This window comes from Fringilla coelebs, assembly GCF_963513975.1.
Source record: "Fringilla coelebs genome assembly, chromosome: 2".
In the NCBI taxonomy this organism is placed as follows: domain Eukaryota; kingdom Metazoa; phylum Chordata; class Aves; order Passeriformes; family Fringillidae; genus Fringilla; species Fringilla coelebs.
This window is the reverse complement of record NC_140029.1, coordinates 3,958,516-3,978,868: the sequence shown is the minus strand read 5'-3', so window position 1 is coordinate 3,978,868 and position 20,353 is coordinate 3,958,516. Positions and strand designations below refer to the sequence as shown.

The 20,353-nt window shown below is 41.8% G+C and overlaps 1 protein-coding gene across 1 annotated transcript in view; it reads left to right on the top strand.

The window, feature by feature from the left end:
* The window catches only part of DSCAM (DS cell adhesion molecule), a gene marked incomplete at both ends in the record, with an annotated part of 453,784 nt that overhangs the window by 409,648 nt on the left and 23,783 nt on the right, over positions 1-20,353 (top strand). The window contains 4 exons of the mRNA XM_084226422.1: positions 5,899-5,929; positions 12,755-12,870; positions 15,738-15,887; positions 19,919-20,116. Of these exons, the coding sequence (XP_084082548.1) occupies positions 5,899-5,929; positions 12,755-12,870; positions 15,738-15,887; positions 19,919-20,116 (495 nt within the window). The remainder of the gene's footprint in view (positions 1-5,898; positions 5,930-12,754; positions 12,871-15,737; positions 15,888-19,918; positions 20,117-20,353) is intronic.

Here is a 20,353-nt window from a genome sequence, read left to right as displayed (position 1 = left end):
CCAAAATGTGATCATGGTACCTATTAAAACCAGGACCAACCCTATGTTTTCCTTCTGACCTTCCTACGTCTCTCTCTTTTGGGTCTAATTTTGTCCTTTGTAAAATATTCTGGAGTTTAAAAAAAAAAAAAAGACAGAGGGCATATATAAAGGACAACCAATCTTATGGTTCATACAGAACACTGGAAATCAGAACATCTGGATGCTTTAGCTTGTATAATCACTTTTTTTTCAAAACTTTATGAGCCATTTACCTTCCTAGTTTTGGGGTTTTTTTCATTTAAAAAAATGTGGTAAAGAAAAATAAAGTGTTATCTTCTTAGAAATACTGTGAAATTCCATCCAGTAATGAGCAGGACATCTCAAGCCCTTTGGCTCTAGAAAATGATGTTTCTGCACATTATTTTTTCATGGTTAATTTACAAGTATTCATAGAATCTTGAGTTACAGTCCCTTGAGGAAGGATGATGATCACTGACCAGGGTGGCTTTTGCATAAAACAAAACTTCTCTGAACTCTTTCCTCTCAGAAATGAGGAATTTAGAAAAATATCAGAGCTTCACTTAAACACATGCAGTGGAAAAGGTTTCATCAGTACTTTTGATAAAAGAAATCTGTAGTATTTAAGTGTGGTATTTAACCTGTAGTATTTAACTACCAATTCTGTAAAAGTTGTGTCTCACTTAGCTGAATTTGTCACACTACAGCTCGACATCCCATCTGGTCCTGTCTGACTTCTCTACAGTACAGAAGTTCTTTTTTGTATCATTTTCAGTCTCCAAGGATATCCTTTCCACAGGGTGGTAACCAAGTCATTTCTTAATGCTTTAGTTGGTAAATGAAACAGATTCATAGATTTTCATTTTCCTCTGCAGTTTTCCCATCACTTACATCCTTAACATTTTATCCATGGAGGTCATTTGCCAGTTCTCTGCTCTGAAACAGGAAAACATTCCCTGTTGTACAGCCCTGGTTTGTGCTCTTGGTGTATGATCTTATGATCCAGATTGTTTTCCTTGTGGTCTGGCATTTTCCTTATATTTTAGCTACCAAATTCTTCTATCATTTTCAAACTTTATTTACTCCAGACCATTGATAAATGTCCCAGACAAAAAGTACTGAATAATGATTCTCTGCTTCAAATTGGGATCTGAATATGTTGAAATCCATTTTAAATAGCTACTGTGTTGATTTTTGCACCATGCTACTTTCTGTTAAAATAGTTTGAGTTACTGAAACTTAGTTTTAGAAAAATATAAATATGATTTTTTACTGTGATTTAACCATATCCCAGTGAGAGGTTTTTCAATGTCATTAATTCTCAGCAAATTTTAATCTCATTTTAAAAAATCCACTTTGTTTGACATGGCTGCTTGACCACAAGTCTGTATTGATTGGCCTCAATTATCCTTTTAATTCATTTCATTAAGCTTCACTCAATTTTTTTTTATTATTATTTTGTGCATTGCCAAGATCAGACTGATAGGACTTCAGTAATTCAGAATTTTTTTGGCTCATTCTTTTTGAAGACTGATCCCACGTTTGACATTTTCTACTCTTCTGGAGCAGAAACTTCATGTTCTAAAAGCTTTCCTGACAATAAATATTGGTGTTCCAGAGAACTCCTTACTAAGTTCTCTAAAACAAATGTATGCAAGTTTTTCTGATGTCCCAACTAAAAACTAAATGGTTTGCTCTAGCAATTGTTGTGATTAACTTTAATACAATTTTTGAAAGGGAAATATCACAATATCACTTGGTTTGTATGACCTGGTGGGGTTTCTTTGAGGCACAATATTCTTTTTTCCTAAATCAGGATTTCCTCTAGTCTACATCAGAAAAATAATCTCCACAGTGGGACCATCTAAAATAATTTGTGCAAATTACAGATGTAACTCTTGCTTTTGTGGCTGCAGATGTGGTATTTCTGAACCTGTATGACAAAGAGGAGAGGGAATTGCAGATTTATTTGCAGTGTGCTCTGCATGCAAACATTTGCATCCCTGCTTATGGACAATGGCTTTGAGTTCCCATTTCTGTTGGAGAACAGCAGCCTCTCCTTTCTTGATCCTTTTACCACTCGTCTGGATGTAGGGACAGTTAAACATTTTTCTTCCTCCTTTATAAAGAAAACAGATTTCTCAGCAAAGTCCTGATTTTTGCCCAGTTTAGTAGTTCCACCAGCCAGGTCACACAAAAAGGTCAATGGAGTTCATGCAGCCACTCAGGAGTAGCAGATATTCTCAAAGAGAAGCCTGATGGTTTAATGCTCCTTCTGGCTATTAACCCAGCTCTGCTGCTCCTGGAATGGTTTTCCCTTTGTTTTTGAATCCAATTCACCTTAACACAAGCAGAAAGGATCAGCACGGCGTGATAGTTCAGGAGTGGCAGGATGCAATTTAAAACTCTATCACTGTCCCTGATTTCCCAGGGGGCAAAGTGTGTTAAGAATTTTAAAGGTGGCTGTGCCAGCAAAGAAAAGTGATGGCTGTGGCTTTTTCACTGAAGTGATGCTTGGCTGGAGCAGAGATCATCCCCTTCCCTCTGTCATCCGTGCCCCCTTCCCAAGCCCTGCTTTCACCACCTCCAAACTGGGAGGGGACAGGACACAGCCAGGGATGCTAGCTTATTTTAGAAAGTATTATCAATCAGCTGATCAAAAGGGTGCTGCAGGAAAGGCACATTAAAATCTCTGGTCATTGGTTTGTGACAATGCCATTTCTCCTGGAGCTGATGTTTTGGACACATGATGTTGTTGTAGAGGGGCCCCAGCCCAGGGAGGAGCTGGAGCTGCTGCAGAGAGCCCAGAGGAGGCTCCAGGATGAGCAGAGGGCTGGAGCAGCTCTGCTGGGAGGAAAGGCTGGCACAGCTGGCATTGCTCACCTGCACAGGAGAAGCTTTGGGCTGAGCTCAGGGTGGCCTTGCAGGGCCTGGAGGAGCCCCAGGAAACCTGGAGAGAGACAATTTCCAGGGGCTGCAGGGACAGCACACAGGGAATGGCTGCCAGTGCCAGAGGGCAGGGCTGGGTGGGATATTAGGTAGAAATTCTTCCCTGGGATGGTGGTGAAACACTGGAATAGGCTGCCCAGAGATTTTGTGCCTGCCCCTGGATCCCTGGCAGTGCCCAAGGCCAGGTTGGACACTGGGGCTTGGACCAGCCTGGGGCAGTGGAAGGTGTCCCTGCCATGGCAGGAGGTGGGATGATGGGATGAGATGATCTTTAAGGTGCCTTCCATCCAAACCCATTCTGTGATATTCTTTTATGATTCCATGTTTTGGTTTGATGGATACAGAGGATCCCTTTATATTCCTGCCAGCTTTGTTTTTGCCCCATCCCACACCAACCTCTGTGCCCATCATTATCTCCAGCAGTTCAGCTCACCCTGCTTGGATAATTAACAAATTTAAAGTCAGCTGACTGAGTGTTTTCCCTTCAGTACTTATTTTTCACTGAAGGTTCACAATGTCCTGTGCATCTCTTTAACCAAGAATCAACATGTGTTAACAAGAACTTATGTGCCTTGTACATGAATTGGTGTGAATTTTTCTCCAGGTGCAGCATGGAAATCATCTGTGTGCTGGGCAGCACCTGAGAACATCTGAGGGAAATTCTTTGCCATTTAAACCTGATAAAAAATTATGAAAAGCAAACTGAAGTACATTGGAATAATTTTCAACTTTGTCCTTTCTGCTTTTCTTGAGTTGTGAATTCCTTGCACAAATACCCACAGACTTCACTTAAGGAGACAGCAATTGCTTCAAAAAGCTGCTGGCTGAATGAAAACAATATTTGCATATTAAACCACCCTGATTATGTGTGCCAGAGGGAGAATGTGTGCACAGGGTCTTCATAATCCTGGTGCTGCTAGAATAGCAAGAAGCGTAATAAAATTTGCTAAAAAAAAGCTCAATTACTTGCAACCAGTGTCATTATTATTATTGTGTTGTGTTTGTTTGGCTTTTTTGTATTCTTCAGAAGAAATTTGTCCCTTCCTGGGTTTTTGGAAGTCAGTAACAAAACTCCTTTGGGAGCAGCAGTGTTGATCTTTTGGTTTATGACTGATGGCAAAGATATTGTCATCTATTAGGCACTGCCACTTCCAGGTGTTAATGGTGAAGACAATCTCATTCCAGGTTAAAAACAGGAATTCTGAGTGCCCAGAATAAATGTTTGTTTTAGATAAGACACTCCAGATGTACCATCCTTCCCTCCACCATGAATCTTCCATGCTTTGTGCTGGAAAGGGATAGAGGAAGGTTTAAAAATGAAGGAGTGGAGCAAACAGACCTAGAGGGAGCTCAGAATTCCAGCTTCTGCAATGGTAGGTGAGTAATAAAGCTTAAGAGAGGCAAGCTGGCGCTGTGTCAGATAAATACAACACAGAAAAGTGGATAAAAGGGGTTTTGCTGAGATTTTTTAATGAATAAAAAGAGCCCTCTGTACATTCCTTTTAAAAATTAGTACAACACAAGCCATAGAGATGTGTTAAGATGTGGCTTGTTTCTGCCTGCATCCTTGGCATTTTAAAGGCAGGATATTTAATAGGATCACAAGTAAGGAAATTGTTGTAGGTGTTGGAGACCCAAGAGGTGACTGAGGAATAAAAAAGTGGGATGGAGAAAACAAAGATAAATCCAATAAATGTCTTGGCAGGTGCTGATAGATTTACAAGAAGCAGATAAAAGAAGAAATGTAAACTTCCATATAAGAGGTGTTTGAAGACTTAGAACTTGGAATTGCTTTCTTCTCAGATTTGCTTCACTTGGTTGCACAAAAGGCTGCTTTGTTGCTGTGTGATAAACTTAAAGACTTGGGAATCAGCATTTTAAGGGAGTTTGTTTAGCAGCAGACTGCAGGAGAACAAAGCAGAGCTGCCTGTTTTTGCTGGATGATGCCACAGAAATTAGTGTATTATGTTGATAAAGTTTTACAGAAGCCTACCTGAAAAACCAAACTTCAGCTGTGCCTTTTGAACTAAGTATTGAAATAATTATAGCCCCAAAGGATTTTCTGCTAATAATAGCAGCAATGACAAGAACAGGAGGAATATTTTTCCTTCAGCAGTGTCTTATTTTGCAGGGCTGATCCATGTGGGAATGAACCATCCTCTGTTTCATGTGTAGCCATACTCTGAAGACCCAGGAGTACTTCTGAATTATTGCTAGCAGGAAAATATTCAAATTTGAGTGCAACCAAGCAAGTTTGGGCCAGGGGAAGTTCAGGCTGGAGAGCAGCAGGAATTTGCCCATGGAAAGGGTGCTCAGGCCTTGGCAGGAGCTGCCCAGGGAGGTTTGGAATACCCATCCCTGGAATGTCACCTGGAGGTGACACTGAGTGCTCTGAGCTGGGGACAGGGTGGGAATCAGGCACAGCTGGCACTCTTGGAAGCCTTTTCCAACCTCAGGGATTCTGTGATTCTAATTTGACTCCTGGGAGCCCTGCCTTGCTCACATCTGGTTTGGAAATGACAGGTTGACACTTGCTCATCCAGCCTGGCTTTGGCTCTTGCCCAGGGATGGATATCAAAATTCCTATTTTCTTGCCTTTTCTTCTTCCTTCACCTGTTCATTTGCTACCCACAGCATGAAAGAACCAAGATCCTCATTATTTGTTAAATTTTTCCTATTCCTAATATGTTTATGTAGCTTTTTTCTAGTTAAGCCATTGGTAACTTGTATTTCTCTTATCATCTTTGGTGCTACTGAGGAACTAAACAGGGCTGTTTGGAGCAGAAATGCAATTTCAGCAAAAGTAGGGACTTTGAGCCACTCTTTTATTCTTGCCATTGATTTAGAAACAACTGTGGTGTTACACATGGCTGATTCAAATCACTTGTTAATAATGCATCTCTCAAATAGATTTTCATTTGTCATGACATTTCTTTTATTTTCTTCTAGATGCAAAGAGTTTGGCCGAAATGCTTATGAGGTAAGAAGAAATTGAATTTTATTGTATTTTTTTAAACTTAAAAATGTCTGTTAATTATAGGATCATATTTCAGAATTGTTATAGGGACAAATGAAGAAGTAAACTTTTTATTCCTAAACCCTTTTCCAAAACATACCATTTGTCTCTCTGCTGAGAACTGTGATGCACTGGTGGTCAGGCATGAGAGAAAGAAGACACTTTGTGGATAGTGTGAGGAGCTACAATGATAAAAAAAATCTGATAACTCGTGTTAGATTAAATCATAGAAGCTATGTAGGTCCATTTGGACATTTTTCCCACTCTGGAAAACATTTTCATAATATGTATCAAAGTAATTGCTCTTCAGAGATCATCTGATTAAAGGCAATAAATTTCTGGCTGTGAATATCTCTAAATTTTGCAGCTCTATTTATGTAATTCACTGTTGTTAGCTGCTTATACCCAAAGGTATAAAAGAGCAGGTAAATCCATTTATTATTTTTCACTTCTGTTCCATCAGCTCAGCATTCAGAAATCTAATTCAGTTGTTGAATTGCATCATAATGACTATTCTGGCACCACAATTCTTTCAAAGATGGAAATTTCATAACTTCAATGTTTATTGTTTTGTCTAGGGAAAATATTGAACTTTAGAACCACTGCATATATTTGAAACTGGGATCACCAAGGGATTATTTTTGAGTTCAAATGAATTTTGGGTTGCTAGAAAATATTTTTTATATTCCAGCAACAAATTTGACAATGTCATAGATATTTCACCACACGAACCACACTCCAAAATTCCTCACCCGTGATAAACTTCCCTTCTATTGTAAGAATAAACTCAGCAAAGGCATGGTGACAGATGGGCTTGGTGTAAATTCAGCTCTATGCCATCATATCTGAATAAGCCCAGTGATATTAACAGGACTGGTCAGGCAGTCCAGGTCATCCCCTCCCTGGCTGCCTGTGGCAGCAAATTGTGGGGTTCAGCAGCTTCAGGAGCTTTTGCCCTGGTGATTTCTGGTGCCACAGAAGACAGCACAGATCAGCACACACAGCAAGTCTGTTCCCTTGATGCCTTGTGAAGGCTGACCTAGAAGAGAGGCTGGGCAGAGTTACAGAACAAAGCAGGGATTTATCCAAAGGATCTCCTGCATGGACCCACCTGGGGCAGCACCAGAGCCCAGCCAGGGCTGCACCCAAGATGACCCAAAATGGCCCCAAAATGCACGGCCGGGCACGGGGTCTCTCCCTGGGATCAGCTCTGCTCCATTTGCACCTTGCAGTTCATTGTCCCATCCCAGCTTTAGCCCCTGCAGTCCCACCCTGCTTGTTTTTCTCTCTCCAGCCCACGGGGTTTGTGCTCCTGGCTGAGATTTGGCTCATGTGTCCTTGGTGCCCAGCTGGAGCAGGAATTGTTTTGTCTCCCTGTTCTGTGCACAGAGCTCACCATCCCATAATATGAACCCAGACCCACACACTAAAGCAGCACAGAGTCTGAAAAACATAAAAGCTCAAACCTGAGGCATCACCCTGAAAAAAAGCCAGCAGGGAGCAGCTGAAACCCCTGCATGGAGACTTTCAGTCCCAGTGGCAGCGCTCAGAGCCCCTCTGCAGAGCTGGTAACGCTCTGCCCCAGCCTGGCTGCCTCACCAGCCTTGCCTCCACTTCTGCAAGGCCATTGCAGAGCCTCCCTCCTCTGACGCTCAGAAAACTTCACCAAACTTCCCTCAGAAGTGCCCAGGTTTCACCCACTTTTTCATTTGCTGATGGTTTCCAAATTAAGGAATTTTTGTCCTCCCTGCCTGATGTACTCAGGGAGCAGCCAGGTCCCCTCTCAGTCCTTGGTTCAGAGCTGTTTTTATAGGTAACTCACCTGCCACCATTTCATTTGTCTTTTCCTTTCACCAGCATTGAAACATGGTCATCAAACCAGTTCCTCTCATCTGACTTATTAACAAATAATCCTGGTTTTATCACATAAGCATATTTTATATTTCTTTTCTAAAAGTTTGAACAGAGGCAAATGGCTGTTAGATCAGAACTTCAGAGGAAATGGGGGATATAGGCTTACATTTACAGACATGCCAGAACTGGGAGCTCTCATTTGTGACAAATCAGTGAAATACACTCAACCAAAACCTGAGCTACCCACAAACAACAGATGTTCCCAAAGATGTAGCATGTGAATAATCAAAGGATAATAAGCCCTCTCCAAAACAATGGTCACATATGATGAAGCCCCTGATATATTTTATCTTTCTGATTTCACCAAAATCTGCTGTGATAAAACTATGAAGAAAGAGGGTATTTGGGGAGAGGGAAGACAAGATGATTCCCTGCTTGGTAGGAAGGTGTGAGGCCTGGAGAGAGCTCTGTGTATCTTTCCCTTTGAGGAGATTTTCATGAGTCTGTGTAAAGAGGATTAAAACCAGAGCTTTAGTCTTTGCTTTGAGAGTCACTGGCTTTGGCTGTGTAAGTCAAATGTCTGTGGAGCAGGATAAGTCAGCAGTTTAATGGCAGCTGCACAACTCATTGTTGGTACCTTAAACTCACAAATAAAAACCCCTGCTGTTGGATAAGCACAGATTTTCAATGTTTCTTTTGGGTGAAAGCATCAGTCCAGCCACACTCTGTGTAAGAGTTCACTGTGAATCTGTTTAGCAATTCACTGAATTTTCAAATTTTGAAGCCAAGGTGAAGAATCTTTTATCCCCAGATATTCTGATTTCGTTTCCCATATGTTCTTACAACAAACTGTGGACTCTTTCAAAAAGCCCTGTACCATGTACTTGCTCTGGAAAAGGCCTTTATCCACAGACTCAACAAAAAAGCTGTACTCAGGCCAAATACCTGCCCAAATACCTGTTTTAAATAGTGATAAAAGCAGGAACTTTAGTAAAGTGAAAGAATACAGTGAATTACTGAGAATACTGAGGGATTCTTCAGAATGGAGAAGTCTTTGGTGAGATCTCTGCAGTGGTGTTTGAGGCTCCCCAGGATGAGGGAGGAGATGAGAGCCTTGACTCCATGTTTCAGAAGGCTGATTTATTATTTTATTATATATATTATATGAAAAGAAAATTATATACTAAAGAAAGAGAAAGGAGACATCAGAAAGCTAGAAAGGAAAGGAATGAATAATAAAATCTTGTGACTGACCAGAGTCCCAACACAGCTGGACCATGATTGGTCATTAATTAAAAACAATCCACATGGAACCAATCAAAGATGCATCTGTTGGTGAGCAACCTCCAAACCACATCCCAAGCCATCAGATAATTATTGTTTACAGTTCTTTTGTGAGGCCTCTCAGTTTCTCAGGAGAAAAATCCTAGTGAAAGGATTTTTCAGAAAATATGTCTTTGACAGATCTCCTTGAGGCATTTTCATTTCCTGGAAGGATCTTAGGAAAAGGAGAGGGACTTTTAATATGGGCAGACACTGACAGGAAAAAGGGCAAGGTTTTTAAACTGAAATGGGGCAGGTCTAATTAAAGATTAGGAAGAAATTCTTTGCTCAGAGGGTAATGAATCACTGGAACATTTTGTGCAGTGAAGTTGTGGATTCTTCATGCCTGCAAGTGTCCAAGGCCAGGCTGGACAGGGCTTGGAGCACCCTGGGATAGTGGGAGCTGTCCCTGACCATGGCATGGGGTTGGGATGAGATGATCTTTAAGGTCTTTTTCAACCCAAGCCACGATTCTGTGATTCTCTGACCCAGCCTCCTGTCAGGCTCCCAGTGCCTAATGATTTGGAGCTCAGAGATTCTTTGAACCAGAGGGAATTAATTCTATTATACACAGATCCTTACAAGGTCTGATAAGTAAAAAAAAACCAAAAAACCACATGCTTATGTTTGGGGATTTTATGTCTGTAAATATTAAAAAAAATAAAGATTGATGCATTTTATCCCTTTAAAGAATTAATCATTGGTCTCCTCATCCACCAGACCATTAAAATATTTTTGCCTGAATTTAGTTTAGGAAGCTTCAAAAGTGAAACCTTCTTTGCCCTGTTTCCAAGCCCTAGAGGCTCTTCATTGCTGTTGGCACTTTAGGATTTTATAACTTGAAAGCTGAGCTGTTGTGGTCTGCAAAAAATAAGAATTCAAAATTCCCTGAGCCACAGTGAGACAGCATCCTAATCAGCAACAACCCCCTTGCTTCTGCCAGCTGCCTGTGCTGTGTTTGGACACCCCATGTCACTGCTGCATGCAGGGGAATTAATTAGCTCAGCAAGGAGGAGGAGGGACAGCCCACAAACCAAGGAATAACTCTCAAGAATAGCAGGGAATATTCCTGAATAGAGAGAGGCCTGGGTTCCAGTTCTGGCTTGAAAAACCTCCCACATATTTTGCGTGGAGCTGTCCCTGGAGCCGAGGTTGGGATTGGGAATTCTCTCTTGTCAGGTGAGCAGTAAATCTGCAAATCTGGGGAAAACTCTTGCTCCTTCTCCCTGTGATCCAAACAATGCTTCCTGTGTTGGTTGAGTACTTTCTAATAATGGAAATACAGAGCATTCATCCTGCTGAAGAGCTCCAGCTCTGGCATTCTCTGAGCAGGAGTCTGATCCCATCCCTCTGTCTCCTGCATCCCCAGTGAGAGCAATGGGGTGCAGGGATGCATTTTCCAGACTCAGTTATGGACTGCACAGACTCTAGATGTATCTGACCCTGGAACTATTGGATTATTGAAATTGGACATTAAAAGAAATCAGTTTCCTTCTTTAAACTGAAAGAGGGCAGGCTTAGATTAAATAGTAGGGAAAAATTCTTTACTCAGAGGGCAGTGAGGCACTGGAACAGGTGCTCTACATTTGCTTTACAACTTTGGGCAAGTCCAGAGCAGTCCAACTTCCCAAGGACCTGTATCCAAGCATATTTGGCATGCAGATAAAATATTACTGTCTGATTCTCTTAACATTTTAGCACCTTGAGTGGCATCTACTCCATGCAGGGACTTAGAGAACACCAGTGGGGAATTTTTCTGGATTTGACAATTCTACATGTCTTTGAAAATTTCTGTTTTTAGTAAGATCCTGTGATGACCATTCTCCCCTGATTATATAAGGGGAAAGGTTTGGAAGCCCCTGGGGGGCTCTCCTAAAATTTTGCTTCCATGATGATTGAATGAGGCACCAGTTGTGGCCTGTTTGAATGCATTGCAAATATCCATGTGTACGTGATGGGAGCAGCACCATCTAATCACCCAGGAGAAGAGAGACATTAAATTTGGGATGTATAGATGGTGTTAGTGCTGGGGACCACAACAGCAGGGAAAGCCAGGAGGTGAAAATCAGAGGGGTGCTCCCAGGTGCCTTATGGATCTCACCCTTGGATTTGGAGCAGAACCACTGACCACATGGCCAGAAAATTCCTCCAAAAAGAGTCTCTAGGAGAATGTCCAAACCTGAGGTAATCAGGGCTTGCTGATGTGGAGACACAGCAGGAAGTTAACACAAATTTCCTGGAGATGTGGGTTCATCACAGGACACAATCTCCAGCTACGTCAGGGAAAGTACAGGTTGGATATTAAGAAGGGATTTTTCACAAAAAGAATAATAAAGCACTGGAATGCTCTTCCCAGGGAGGTGGCAGAATCACCATCTCTGGATGTGTTTAAAAAAGCCTGGCCATGGCCCTTGGTGCTATAGTCCAGCTGAGGTGTTGGGGCACAGGTTGGACTCGATGTTCTTAGAGGTCTCTTCCAGCCTCATTATTCCGTGATTCTGTGATCACACATGGATTAATCTCCCATGCTCACAGAAGAACTGAGCTTATCCCTTTAACAGTCATCTGCTGATTCCATTAACAGCAATAATTCACTGCCAAAGCAGAATTAAACTGAGTGATCTGCAGCTATTTTACACTAGAAAATGAGCCTCCACTTGGATCTTACCGCTCTTTGAAGCCTGAGCACCTGCATCACGCTGCTGGCTGATTTGTCTCAACTCTCCACAGCCTCCCTGCCTGAAGTATTTGCAAATATTTCATTTCATCCAGAGATTAATTACATCTAAAAGGGCAAAATGTTCCTGTTTAATGCAATCTGAAGGTTTTTTGGTGCAAGCTTTGCGCTAGAAATGACTGTGGCACTTGGTTTTACCATCCATTTTCATTTGCTTTTGGTAGACAGCTCATTTAAGAAGTCATTTTCTGGTACACAAACTTCAAAATGAAATTGTTTCAATTTGCATGATGATAAAATAATTGGTTTATGTTCTTTTTTAGATTATTGCATCAATCAATTAGACATAATCCACAAATGTAAACAAGATTTGCAATTTTTGTCTTGGAACATCAATGGGACTAAAGGCTTTATTTATTTTATGCAATCTATTAATAGTATGCCTAGTTATTAATTTGCTTTTTCATTTATCAGTCAAACTGATATTTGAAACTTAACTAATTAAAAATAATGAAAAGATAAAAAAACAATTAGAAATTACACAAGACATCATTTTCCTACCAACCTGTTTGATCAGCTGCATGTTGCTTTACTCAGATTCATGAAGAGTGAAAGAAAAGGTCCATCTTCCAAAGTGTTTTTATTAATTTCATTATGACAGCACTTGAAGAAAACTGTGTGAAATTCTCAGGTTCCTGCTGATGGAGGACAGACCACATCCCTCCACACTGTGCAGTCATCTAATGCCTTGCCACATGCAATAAATTAATACCATCCACTTGTTCTGAAGAGGGCAAAATCAAATGTATGAGTGGTTTCTGCTGATTATGGTCACATTGGTGTTTTTGAGCTGGACAGATTGAAAATGAGGAAGTTTGCAAATATCTTTTCATTTAGGCTGAATGTTAATATCTTCACTTCTCTTTTGTTTTCAGCAAGAACACCAGGACATCAGACACACTTAACAAGCAGCAGCAAACCCTGAGGATGCACATAGACATTCCCAGAGCCCAGCTGCTGATAGAGGAGAGGGACACCATGGAGACCATTGGTAAATCTGAGCTTTGTTTCCCCTGTTTAATGTAACAGGCTCTTTTAGGTGGAATTCCTTTCCTCCACACCCTTTCCCTGCTGCACACATCAAGAGGAAAGAGCTACAAAGTAATTTGAAAACTGAACTGGGTTTATTTTCCTTCCCCTTTGAGTCATTTCCCACTAAAGGTTATCTCAGTATAGGATCTAAAATAATGCAGGGCATTAGGAAAATGAAACTGTTGGAAAGAGTTTCTTGAAGAAAATATAATTGAGGACTGGCAGTTTTATGATTTTCATTCTGATTTCTCATTTGGCTCTGCCTAGGCAGTTGGATTCCTGACATTACTTAAAGGAAAATGAAATTCTGAAACAGCACTCTCAGTATCTGAAGATTTGCTACAGCTAACTTGTAAAATTTACACGTTGCATATTGTATCCACCTGTTCATACCACATGAAATTTCAACATTTTGATCAGTTTTCAGCTTCTGTGTATCCATGCAAAATTCAAATCTAAACTGATTGATGATACAAAAAACAAGATTTCTCATGGGGCTGGCACTTAGCTGAAGTGTCACAAGAAACAGAACTGTTTGGTGGTGGGGTTTTTTTCCCCAAATAATTTAAAAATATCTGGAAACGCAGAATGAAAATGCAGCCTGATGTCGTGACTGCATGAGCACACACTGTGCCTCCTGACTGACCTTGTTAGACTTCTAACTTTACATTTTTTGGATAAAAATCTGTATAAAAGAAGCTGACAACGTAACAGCATCCAGGGATGGTGTGGCCAGAGAGGAAAGTCAGCAGGCTGAGAGCAGCATCTCTGCACCTCCTGGTTTGCAAAGGAGACCTACAGACTTTCTAAAATCATTATTTGAGCTTCCCAAAGTCTGCCCTTTGTGCCAGGCTTCATCCTAAAGACAGCTTTAACTTTTGAGTGGCAGCTGCTGAGCAGTAGGGGGTTCCAGTGAAAATACTCTTAGAGCCTGAACTGCAGCAATGCCATCAGGGCCCTGCTAAGAGGCAGCTTCCACCCAGAATAAGCAGGGATTTTGGCAGGGTTTGACAGAGTTTGCTGCCAAGAGGCTTTATTTCCAACCTGAATAAGAGCTCATCTTTTGCCAGAGACAGAGTGATTTGATTCCTAATGTTATTCTATTTATAGCCTTCTTTGGGTAAAAAATGTGTGTTCTGTTATTGTGCAGAACTGTTCACCCTAATGGTGTCTTGTCAAGTTAAAAAAAAAAAAATCCAAAACAAAAACCAGGAATGCTTAAAAGAAGTGGATCAACCTCTGCTGACTAGTAAATGCCCAGAAGTCCTGCTGCTGCCAGCTCCTTAGAACACATTACAAAACTATATAGCACAGCCCAGCAGGAAATCCTTGAGGCTTTTCTTGCAATCCTGAATGGATAAAAAGACTGTAAAGAATGCAAAAGAAAGTCTGATAGCACACCAAATAGTTGTTCTGCAAGCACAAAGGCAGTGAAAGATTTATTGCTATTAAACCATCCATGATCAAGTGGTCCAAATTTTTCCTTGGAGCAAAAAAAACCATACGATACAGAGATCACAACTGGAAAAAAGATTGGAAAAAAGGAAGTAAAGGCTGTACAGCACTGCAATGATGAGGGTGTAGAAATTTGGTGAATATATCCTGCCCCACAGGGAAGAGATAGAAGCAGAACCATACAGCAGGAAGGTTAGTGCTCACCTTTTCCTTCCTCCCAAGGTCAGGCTTAACCTCACACTTTTATTTGAAGTTGTATAAAAAACCAGTCCTGGGTCAGGGTTGGTTGGCAACACCCCCTAACAACCTCCTTTTGGGAAGATAGGGGAGGTTCCACTGAGGACATTGCTAATCATGCTGATAAAAAGAAATAAAGGGAATATGTTGTTGAAAACATCAACAACATATGAGGTTGAAATATGATGTTGAAAAGCTCATCTGAGCTCTCTGAAAGTGAAGAGGGCAGTGCTCAAAGGATGGGGATGAAGGAATTAGGGCCACAAATGATGACACACAAATCAGCTCTTTGTGTGGGTGTTTGTCTGCCCCAGCTGCATGTCTCTAAGGTGAAATCACCAGGAAAAAATTAAGTTATTTTTTTAGTTTTATATGGAATTTGAGTTTAAACCCAGAGGTTTAAACTTCCCTTCAAAGCCCCCTGGGCCCTGCAGAGAGCAGGGAGCTGTCCTCCAACTCCACGAAGAGGTGAGCAATGCCACACACTTGGGGTGACCAGTTGTGTTGTTTGTGAGAGATGAGAATCTGACTCCATGTTCTCAGAAGGCTGATACTATATTATATTATAATTATATTATATTATATTATATTATATTATATTATATTATATTATATTATATTATATTATATTATATTATATTATATTATATTATATTATATTATATTATATTATATTATATTATATTATATTATATTATATTATATTATATTATATTAATTTTTATACTAAAGCTTTACTAAAGAAAGAGAAAGAATCTATCAGAAGGCTTAACAAGAATGAATAATGAACACTCGTGACTGACTCAGAGAGTCTGACACAGCTGGGCTGGGATTTGTCATTAAGTTAAAACAATTCACATGGAACCAATCAGACATTCACCTGTTGGTGAGCAACCTCCAGACCACATTCCAAAGCAATCTGATAATTATTGTTTTCATTCTTTTCTGAGGTTTCTCAGTTTCCCAGGAGAAGAAATCCTGGCGCAGGGGTTTTTCAGAAAATGTGACAGTGCCAGGGAGCCGCTCTGCCCGCGGTGTCCCTGGGCTGTGGACGCCTGGGGACTCACTGCAAGGCTCTGATGAAGGCCAACCCAACACTTTGTGCTCATGATCTGATTGTTTTCCCACTTGCAGATGACAGATCGACAGTTCTGCTCACGGATGCTGACTTTGGAGAGACGTCCAAGCAGAAGTCCCTGACTGTCACCCACACTGTCCATTACCAGTCGGTGTCACAAGCCACAGGGCCCCTGGTGGATGTCTCTGATGCCCGGCCTGGAACAAGTAAGCACATCAGAAAATTGGGGATGTTTTTTTTTTTAGAGAGGAGAAAACTGTAACAAAATTAATACTTTGCTTCTGTATTTGCATCCTCATCTTTCTGTCTGAGAGTGGAGAGAAATCTTTTTAGGTCAGCAGAGGACATTTCTTAAACTATTGCACTTAGTGATTCAATATGGGGGAAATTGCATATGCATCTGAAATGGAGGTGCAATTTGAAATCATTCATACCTGGCCTTCATTAAACCAAGTGCATTGCTAGATTTTAATTTCCAGAATTTATTGGGTAAATTACCTTAATGGCTTTTAGTGTGCAATACACTTTTTTTTTTCCCTCTGTGATCAATCTTTATTGTATTTCAAAAGCAACTTTCCTCCTACCTCTCCATCAGGCAAAAAAAAAAAGCAATTCTCATTATTACTTTTTCTGAAAAAGTTGTATTTCTGGCTTTAGTTATTATGGTAAATTACTTTTCCCAGATATATTCATGCCAAGTTGTTCTTCTAGTGATTAAAACACTATCATAAATTAATATACTGATGCAATTCAGTCTTCTCATTACTCTCATGAATATGTTCCATATCTTTGTAAATGGGTAAAAAAAATACTAATTTGAATGATTAGTTATGAGTTAGAAATTTTACCAAAATGTAGCTCACTGCAATGTGCAATTTCTGAAATCTCTTCGATTATTTCTGTCCGCTGATCGTTTCAGAATTTACTTGTTGAGTTTAGTGAACATAAATGCTGAAAGCTCACTTGCTAGAATGCAGATAATTTGAAAAATCCATTTCCACCACAATCTTTTAAATAAGAGCTGTTCTAGTCCCTTGGTGCTTTTTTAGCCCTTTTATCTTTTTTCAGGTCATTTCTTGAGGACCAGATTTTCTAATAAGGAAAGAGGCATCACCCCAAAACCTCACACCTGTGTCATACCACAGAACTTTATAGCACCTTCCTTTCTAATGCCTCTTTGTGTGCTTGATTTCTCTGCAGCCAGGGAGATAATTCCATCAAATTAAATGTGGATTTAACTCAAGTGTAAGAATATGATCTGTGTCCAGCCCTGCTTGGAAATAAAATCCACCAGCACTTTTATTAAGCAGTACAGATCTGATTGCAGCAGTGCACAGGGCTGGGTCAAAGACTTCCAGGTAATGTTCTCTGGATTTAAGACACTAATCCAGCTTTGCTGCAGGCTGGGTGATGGGATTTTGTCTGGAGCCACCACTTGTGCTGTGAAGAGGAGAGCAGAGCCCAGCTGGGTGGCTCAGAGGTTACAGACCCTCCTGTCTGAGCCCAGTCACATTCACTGGGTGACAAATATCTCTTTACAGCATTTTTGAATTCTTCTTTTGTCCTTATTTATTTATTTATGGGAGAGTTGCTCTGTGAACCTTTGCCTTGCTGACCTCAGCTCTCTCCAGTAGTGTTTGACAGCAGAGCTGGCATAACCAGGGCACCAGCTGTGTTTCCATCCCACTGCCAGCTCTGGAATTGCTGTGTCTGTGCTGCACAGCCCCTCACAGAGATCCTGCTCATCAGGACAAGAACTGAGCTCCTGTGGGCTGGCAGAGGCTCTCCCAGCTCATTCCATTGCTGACAGGATCCTCCCAAGTCACAGGATCAGAGGTTGAGGTCCAGAGGGACATTTGGGCACTGGTCAGTCCAGTCCCTTTGCTTAAAGCAGGGTCAGCATGGGCTGGACACAGATCCTAAAAACACAAACACCCCCAGATGACTTCTGAATGTCCCCAAGGATGGGAACTCCACCTGCTGTGTGTGCAGCCTGTGCCAGGGCTCAGTCTCCCTCACATAAAAGTCTTTCCTGATGCTCAGGATAAAGCTCCCAAGTTTCTCCTTGAGGCCATTGCCCCTGGTCTTCTCACTGGGCACCGCTAAGAGAAACTTGGCTCTTGCCCTCTCTTGCCCTCTCTTGCCCTCTCTTGCCCTCTCTTGCCCTCTCTTGCCCTCTCTTGCCCTCTCTTGCCCTCTCTTGCCCTCTCTTGCCCTCTCTTGCCCTCTCTTGCCCTCTCTTGTTCTCTCCTGTCCTCTCATCCCTCAGGTATTTCTATACATTGATGGCATTCCCCCAAACCTTCTCTTCTCCAGACCAGGCAGCCCCAGCCCTGTGCCAGGAGCTGTTCTCACCAGTACTCTCCTTCTGTTCTCCACATTCTCCTTTGAATGAGGCTCACTCCTGGCCACACCACAGCCTTGTGCCACATTCCCAAGTGTTGGTTTGTGCCACACTGAGCATGGATTTGGATGTTGTCCATGTGAGGCAGCTCTGTGCTGCACTACCAGAAGGATCAGTTATCAGTGGCACCAGGTTCTAATTTTTTCACTGCTGTAGGGGAAAAATAAGGAGAAGGATCAGACCATTATTTGTAAATAAATGCCTTGTTTTTATGAAGCAGCAGAATACAAATTCTCACTGGGAATGCTTAGGCAGAAGCAGTGCTCAGAGTCATTATCTGGGTATTGCTTTTTTTTTCCATTTCTTCTGCTAAAGTCTCTTACCTCAAAGACTGACAACTTCACCATTTAAATGTCAAAGAACATTTTGAATAGATTTGAATTTTTCATTTCTAACACCCTTTCTATTGTTAGTGATATCCTTTCAGAAGCTTTGAAGAGAATTCCTTCAGTGCTGATGTAGTCACTCTCTATTTGCCACATTATGATTTTTCTCTTGCCCTTGCTTTGTTAGACTCACTTTCAGGGCAGAACTCTTTATTAATAACTTCAAGGAGGTCAATTTTGGCACATAGTTTGCTTTTACAATCTTGGTCACTATATTATCTCTAAGTTAATTTAAAAAGTATAACATTGATGACCTTAAACCAGTAGCAGATGATTTTTAAAGTCTGAGAAATTGTATTAATTTACTAATTGTTCCAAAGCAGTCAAATCTTAATGAACCTGTTCCCACTGAAACTCTGATGGCACTATTACAGCTTATGTTTTATGTCTTGGCCACTTGTTAAAATAGGAAATCTGTAGCTGATCAATACTGTGATATAGCAACAGTATGTCCAGAAGAGGGAATTATAGCCCCACATTTCTGAGCACATCTATTTCAAAACTGGCAGCAGGTGCAGAGTGTTTCTGTGGGCACATCTATGCTGATAATTTGCACTTCACTTGAGGTGTGGTGTGAAATTCCTGACCAGATCTACTTGCCTTGTGCTCTTTCAGTTCTCAGAGTGGTTTTTGTGCTGGAGAACTGCTTGTCTTGGAGTAAAGGGATAATGAATGTGTCAATGGAAGAATGATGGGGCATTCAGCTCTTCAGTTCCACCCTTGATAAAATGTAGAGTTTCATTAGAAAGGGAGTAGTTCTAGAAAAGCATCAGCAGTTTGGTAATGATCAGCATTTACACTTCATTTTTTTTCCCCAAAAAGAATGTCTTGAGCTTAGGTTTTATTAACAGAGATAATTTCACTGACCATCCCCTTCTGAAAGGGGGAAGTGAAGGGCCAGGCACTGATCTCTGCTGACCAGGGACAGGACACAAGGAAGGGAAGGGATAGGTTTGATATCAGGAAAAAAATTTTCACCCAAAGAATAATAAAGTACTGGAATGCTCTTCCCAGGGAGGTGGCAGAATCACCATCTCTGAATGTGTTTAAAAAAGCCTGGACATGGCCCTTGGTGCTACAGTCCAGCTGAGGTGTTGGGGCACAGGTTGGACTCGATGATCTTAGAGGTCTCTTCCAACCTCATTATTCTGTGATTCTATGAGATGTTTGGAGCTGTGTCAGGGAAGGATTGGGTTGGATTTTAGGAAAAGGTTCTTCACCCAGGGGTGGTTGGATGAATGGTCACAGCCCCGAGGCTGCCAGAGCTCCAGGAGTGTTTGGACACTGCTCCAGGGAATGCCCAGAGTGGGATTGTTGGGGGGCCTGTGCAGGGCCAGGGCTTAGACTGGATGATCCCTGTGGGTCCCTTCCAGCTCAGGACATTCTAGCACTCTGTGATTCTGACAGGGCTGCTTTCCTTCCCACCCCTCTCTGCCATCCCCCACAGATCCCACCACGAGGAGGAGTGCCAAAACCGGACCCACCGCGCGCAACCGCTACGCCAGCCAGTGGACCCTCAACAGACCCCACCCCACCATATCAGCCCACACCCTCACCACAGACTGGAGGCTGCCCACGCCCAGGCCAGCAGGATCAGTGGACAAGGAAAGTGACAGCTACAGCGTCAGCCCCTCGCAGGACACAGGTACGGACAGGGCTCCCTGCAGGGACAGCGGGACGGCAGCAGCTGCTGCATCCCAGGGCTGACAGGATCCCAGAGCTGCTGCATCCCAGTGCTGACAGGATCCCAGAGCTGCTTATTCCCAGTGCTGACAGGATCCCAGAGCTTCTGCATCCCATTGCTGACAGGATCCCAGCAGCTCCTGGCATCCCTTTGCTGTCAGGATCCCAGAGCTGCCCATTCCCAGAGCTGACAGGATCC